We start from the raw sequence: 7,035 nt of genomic DNA, 5'->3' as shown, positions 1-7,035 counted from the left end.
ATATATATATATATACATATATATATATATATCTTAATGGTTATTTGTATGTCCGTATGTTTATATGTATATATGTATGTATATATGTATGTATGTATGTATGTATGTATGTATGTGTGAATGTATGTATGCTTACCTGTATGCATGTATGTATGTATGCCTGTACACATGTATGTATGCATATAACTGTGTGAATGTGCATGTGAGCACGCACGCGTGTGTCAGTATAAAGAAATGAATCTTTATACATACATTGTTCACCAAGTAATAACAGCTGCAGCAACAGCAGCAGCTGTAGTCTCTTGTTTAAAGCTATATTCTGTTCCAGTAGCTTACAGAAACAACTATAACAACAATATCAGCAACAGCAACAATAACAATAGCAATAACAGCAACATTATCAACATTAGCAGCAGCAGCAGCAGCAGCAGCAACAATTAGTTCAACAAAAACAGAAACAATAACAATAGCAATGATGACAATTGCAGCAGCAACAGCAACTACTACCACTACTACTACTCCTACTACTATTCCTTCTACTACTCCTACTACAACTCCTACTCCTACTCCTACTCCTACTCCTACTCCTACTACTACTACGACGACGACGACGACGAAGACTACTACTACTACTACTACTACTACTACTACTACTACTACTACTACTGCTTCTGCTGCTGCTTCTGCTGCTGCTGCTGCTGCAACGCATCCATCAATAACAACTTTGACGACATTATAATAAATGAAATCCTCTTCCATGTAAAACTTAAATCTGTCCGTCATTTAGAAAAGTTCCATAAACGACAATGCTATTAATGGTTCGTTGGGGGTCTGGTTTCCGTTTCTTCTGGCACCATTATTCTACGAGGTAGTACTGAAAAGCTTCTGGCTTTAAGGGTGTCGCGAAAGGCCTCGCTGAAGCCTCAATCTTCCGAGTTCTTTTACAGGGCTCAGAAAAACTGAAGGGCCCCTGCAATAAGTGTATGAATCTGAGAGAGGAATATGTTGGATAAAATCATGATTAACTGATCTTCCTGCATTTTCTGTTACCCAAAGCCAGGCACTTTCAGCATTCCCTCGTACAAACCGATTCTACATAAATGAATATTAGTTTTATATTGCAGCCACCATTCCTGAATACAGATGTAAGAATCTGACAGAGTTTCAACTCAGCCAATACAATATATCGATCAGGGAAGAAGTGAATCTGTCATATGATAAATGCTCTATAGATATCATCAATACTGATGGAGGGATTACAAGAGAGAATCGAACCCTGGACTGCCTTAATGGCTATTATTATACTGCACCTGTTGATAAGTCTATTGTGTCACAGGTAGGTTGCTTATAAATAAAAATAAATATTTGAATTCATTTTTTTGATATTTACTCAATTAATCGTTTCTATGATAAGTACAAGGCCAGCAATTTCAGGGGAAAGGATAATTCAATTACAACGGCCTCCAGTGTTCAACTGGTACTTATTTTATCGACTCAGAACGCAAAGAAAGACGAAATGTCGCTAAGCATTTTGTCCGACGTGCTAACGGCTTTGTTACCTCGCAGCATTATAATTACGAAACTAATACAAGATAGATTAATCATTAATGCAATATATTATTCTAATGTTAGGGGCGATGATGAATGACAAAACAGTTGTTGTTGTTGTTGGCACACCGTCGCTTACGACGTCGGGGGTTCCAGTTGATCCAATCAACGGAACAGCCTGCTCGTGAAATTAACGTGCAAGTGTACCCTTAACGTAGTTCTCGGGGATATTCAGCGTGACACAGTGTGACAAGGCTGGCCCTTTGAAATACAGGTACAACAGAAACAGGAAGTAAGAGAAACTTGTGGTGGAAGAGTACAGCAGGGTTCGCCACCATCCCCTACTGGAGCCTCGTGGAGCTTGTAGGTGTTTTCGCTCAATAAACACTCACAACGCCCGGTTTGGGAACCAAAACCGCGATCCTATGACCGCGAGTCCGCTGCCCTAACCACTGGGCCATTGCGCCTCCACGACAAACCAGTAGTTAATTTGCAGTAATCAATTATTTATTTTTGCTTGGTGAGTTCACACCTTACCGAAGCTGGTCTTCATTCGCTTTGTATGCGTCGAGGAAATAGATACCATACTTGTCATATAACAGGGACACTTATCTCGATTACACTCCCTAAACACCAAATCATTTTGTAACTCGTTCCTAGCGACAAACCATTATTTATAGTATAAAATAGAAACAGAGGATCATTTCAAACGCCATTGTTAGTTATCTCCCTTGAAATAGATTATTTCGTAAACCATCTCTGAGTAGCAGGTGTTAGCATAAATAGTGAATCATCGACGGGGTTTCCCTTTGGTCGCGCGACCAACTAGAAATAGTGCCAGACCTCAAAATATCGTCTTGAAAACGGGAAGGACACATTAGATTATAAATATATTCTTGAAAAAGAAAGGATGGCCTTCAGCTGCTGATACGACTTTCATCACAGATTTTCTCAATCAGAGCTGATCTTAAGGTTAAGCATCAACTACCACTACCACTACCACTACTACTACTACTACTACTACTACTACTACTATAGCAAGGAAGGACAAGCTTGGTTAGTGTAATCCTAGATAACCTTAAAAAGACTTGATAGTCCTAGTTGGAACGTCTTTTTGTAACCAAACGCTGTGGGTGTTGTTGCTTAACCGTAAGTTAACTCTGATCGAACAATTCTATGATGAGAGACGTTCCAACCAGAACCACCCAGTTTTTTTTAAGGTTATCTAGGAATATACCAAATCCAGTTACAAGGCTGTGTGGTCGACCCGAGTCTATAGCAGAATACACCTTCCCAAAGTGTCACGCGGTGGAACTGAACCCAGAACCATGTTGTTAGGAAGCAAACGCCTTACCACACAGTCATGCTTGCGCCTGTAAATATGGAGCGCTTCACGAATTTGCCTGTCATCCTTGCAAAAGAACCATGCTAATCTCTCTGTAGTCTTCCTATTTTAGTATATGTAATGTAGAAGCATGTACGCACGCACGTACACACACACAAATACACACACATACACGCACGCGTACGAACACACTCACATATGAACACATACGAGGGGCTGCTGAAAAGTTCATGGCTATAAGGTTGTTCCGAAAGACCTGGCTAGAGGCCTAACCTTCCATGTTCTTTTATAGGGTTTAGAAAAAACTAAAGAGCCGCTACAATAAGTGTGTGAATATGAGCGGGGAGTATATTGAATAAAATCATAATTAACTTATCTTCCTGTAGTTTCTTACTAAAAACCATGAACTTTTCGGCATTCCTTTGTTTATGTATGCATGTGTTTGTGTGTGTATGTGCATATGTACGTATCTATTTGTAGTATTTTTACCACTTTCTAAATAAATTTTCTTTCATAGTGGAACCTGGTTTGCAACAACGAAGGATTGGCTGAATCTACCCAAACGTTTTACATTTTGGGCCAAGTGGTCAGTGGTCTACTGGCACCATATTTGATTGAAAGATTTGGACGGAAGCCTATGAGGGTGTTAAGCAATTTGTTCCTGGTGGTCTTCAACTTACTCTCTGCGTTTTCGTCGTTTTATTGGTTGTTCGCAGCTGCGAGATTTTTCACTGGAGGACTGCGAGAGGTAATGCCTCTACACGCTCATATTCACGCTCGCCTTGAAACTAAGTATCCTTCATCTTTTATCTTTTACTTGTTAAAGTCATTAGACAGCGGTCATGCTGGGGCATCGCCTCGAGGAATTTTTTTGTGTTTTAGTCAAATGAATCGACTCCAGTCCTTATATTTTTTAAAGCCTGGTACTTATTCTATCGACATCTCTTTTGACGAACCGCTAGGTTACGGGGACATAAATACAGCAACACCCGTTGTCAACACACACGCACACACACGCACGCAAGCATGTATGTATGTATGTATGTATGTATGTACGTACGTACGTATGTATGTATGTATTTATGCATGCATGCGTGCATGCATGCATGTATGTATGTATGTATGTATGTATGTATGTATGTATGCATGCATGCATGTATGTATGTATGTATGTATGTATGTATGTATGTATGTATCTATCGTTTACTTTTCCCTTAAAGTAAAATCAGCTAAAAAGCACTCCAGCCGGTGAGAGATAAATATTGTTTAATGTGCACAGTATATAGTTACGAGCTACGTATAGTTTCATACACTGGAGATATTTCCTAAGCAGCTTTTAATAGCAAACCTTGTGTCTTATGGCTCATCGCACATGGCCAGTACAAGTTACAAATCAGGACTGTGGAACGAAAGAAATCATGAAATAAAAGAAAACGAGAGGAAGAAAACGACGGGATTCCACGCTGATTCTGTCGGTTAGATCTATTCACCAAACATTGGTTGGATGGGGCTATAGTAGCAGACCCTTGCGAAAATACCGCGCAATGGCACTGAACCTGAAACCACATCTTTCCAAAGTGAGCTTGTAACCGCACAGCCAAGCCTGCGATATGCAAATTTACCTCATACCAATGGTTTCAAAGTTTGGCACAAGGCCAGCATGTCTGAGGGAAGGGTAAGTCGATTGCATCGATCCTAGTGCTTGGTTGGTACTTATTTTATCGACCTCCGAAAGGTTGAAAGGCAAAGTCGACATCGGCGGAATTTGAACTCAGAACCTAAAGACAGACAAAATGCCGCTAAGCATTTTATCCGGCGTGCGAACGATTCTGATTGCTGGCTTTCTTATCATTTACCTCATAATAATATCTAGAATATCTGTAAATCAATAATGCAACTGCATCACTATTTTATACCAAACTAGTTTTCTTTTTTTTTTCTATTTCTCCAGGTATATGTTCTCAGTTCAGTAACTCTGGTGTGTGAGTTATACCCAAAGGAAAAACGTATCGTTATGACTGGTATATTTTTGTTTATCTGGAGCACGCTAAGTTGTTCACTTGGGCTGATAGCCTACCTTTTAAAGGATTATAGTTGGAACACATTATTCTTGTTTAACGCCGTTGTATCAGGATATTTCTTAGTAGACTTATTGTAAGTACCTTTCTCTCACCCTCATTTGGTTAGTATTTCACGTTGTTTTCCTTCCTGTCTTTTCGCCCCCACTGCCACCATCATAACCATCACCACCAACACTACCATCACCACCAACACAACCATCACCACGCCAGCAACACCACCACCACCACCACTGTGTGTGTGTATGTGCATGCGTGCGTGTGTGCGTTTGTGTGTGTGTTTGTGTGTGTGTGCGTGCGTGCGTGTGTCTGTGTGTATGAGTGATTGTTTGTATATATTGTTTGTTTGTCTTGCAATAACGTCACTATTTCTCGACGAATCTTTACGCAATTTGGTAGGGAGATTGAAATGCAACCCATTGTAATGAGTACAAGAAAATTGATCATGCAGGATAAGCCAACAAATGTTACATATTTCTTTATCTAAACTTTACTCTTGCAGGTTCATGGAAGAATCTCTCCGATGGCTATTTGCAAATTCAAAAATAAAAACTGCAAAGAAGATTCTCAAAAAGGCAGCAGAACAAAACAAAGTTGATTTTGATAATGTCTGGAATATAACTTTAAAAGATGCCTCAAAACAACAAGCAGTTAGTCATGTAAATGAAACAAGTCTTGAGAGCCAAAACAATGGGCCCAACATTCCGATTGAGTATGTACAACCATACAGTGAAAAAGAAGCTTCAACGTTTGCCAAGTTAATTGCTATCTTTAAATTACCCTATTTGAGGAAAATTACTATCGTTGTGTCTATAGAATGGTAAGTTACAAAGCCTTAACGTTGGTGTTCTAATTCTTTCCATAAGGTGTGTGTTTTAACTCTTCCCATAAGAGATGTATGTGATACCGTTGGATGACAAAGCGCGTGAACTCACAAAAGCAAAAGATATCATCCAATTTGAAGGTAGTAAGGTAGCAGTACAAGTACCACCAGAAATAAGAGAGACAAAAGAGAGGAAGACCATTTATTTCAGAAGCGTATCACGCAAAACCCGAGGGCTGAAATAGCGTCCATTAATCAGGTTGAGAAAGCCCTCAGAGACATTTTAGTAGATGTGGCTCAAATGCAGAGAGGGAGGAAGTTTGCATTGAGGTCCTCTTTAAATGCGAGGACCTCGCGCCATGACACGCAGTGTCACCCCGGTGGACTGAGGAGTGGGTCTTGTATCCCACCTACCTCTCAAAGAGAACAATGAGAATGAGAGTGAATGGCTTACCACCGGGTGTAAACGTCTTTAGGATTGTCACTTGTGTGGTTCAAGACCCAGCGTCACTTCTGGAGCTGAAAAGGAGCAGCAGAGAAAACTGGTGTGAGATAAACTTGGAAATATTAATCCATGTGAAACCAGATAGCATCGAAAAGATCTCGGACTTCATTCATCTGCCCAATGGGGTGGAACTGCGTGTCGTCGTGGAAAGCAAGAAGTCCAGATGCGACATCTGTGGATCCACAAGCCACATGAGAGCCTTCTTCCCCCAAAAGTTGGGAGGTACGCAACCATACCTGCAGCCTACATCACACCCCAACAACAGAGACCTTTTAATAGAACTTCAGTGTCACCCAATAGCAACAACAGAGGCAAGTGAACCCCATACAACGGGAAAAACCACAAAGGGTATCTGTCAAACCAGCCCCCCTCTCTCAAGCATACATTCACACAACCACGCTCACACTATCACAGACACACTCACACTCCCCGAGACAGACCATACAGACACTAGCAACTATTCATCCCGTAGTGAAGATGAGGAAGAACCTCATAAATTTAAAAAAAACGAAAAAGGCAAAGGAAACACAAAACAAAAGAACCTACACCAATACCAGAAACACAAACCACCAACACATCGAACATACACACAGCAAAACAACATCAGCACTACTATCCTCATAACCACCATTACCTCAACCAAATCCACCAATGCACTCGCAACCACACTCACAACCAAAAAGAAAGCTCACAGTTACAAATGAGGAAACACTGAATTATATGCTCGTGAGGAGAG

General features: G+C 40.5%; 1 protein-coding gene and 1 non-coding gene across 2 annotated transcripts in view; one reads left to right on the top strand and one right to left on the bottom strand.

Moving 5' to 3' along the window:
* The window catches only part of LOC106869233 (organic cation transporter-like protein), a 23,851-nt gene that overhangs the window by 3,433 nt on the left and 13,383 nt on the right, over positions 1-7,035 (top strand). The window contains exons 2-5 of the mRNA XM_052971587.1: positions 1,125-1,336; positions 3,411-3,641; positions 4,845-5,047; positions 5,474-5,791. Coding sequence (XP_052827547.1) covers positions 1,125-1,336; positions 3,411-3,641; positions 4,845-5,047; positions 5,474-5,791 — 964 coding nt within the window. The remainder of the gene's footprint in view (positions 1-1,124; positions 1,337-3,410; positions 3,642-4,844; positions 5,048-5,473; positions 5,792-7,035) is intronic.
* LOC128249141 (U6 spliceosomal RNA) lies at positions 2,924-3,029 on the bottom strand. Its single transcript, XR_008265260.1, has one exon. It is a non-coding gene; the product is annotated as a U6 spliceosomal RNA (small nuclear RNA).

This window comes from Octopus bimaculoides, chromosome 11, assembly GCF_001194135.2.
Source record: "Octopus bimaculoides isolate UCB-OBI-ISO-001 chromosome 11, ASM119413v2, whole genome shotgun sequence".
NCBI lineage: Eukaryota > Metazoa > Mollusca > Cephalopoda > Octopoda > Octopodidae > Octopus > Octopus bimaculoides.
The sequence above is the reverse complement of the archived record's forward strand: the minus strand, read 5'-3'. Positions and strand labels throughout refer to the sequence as shown.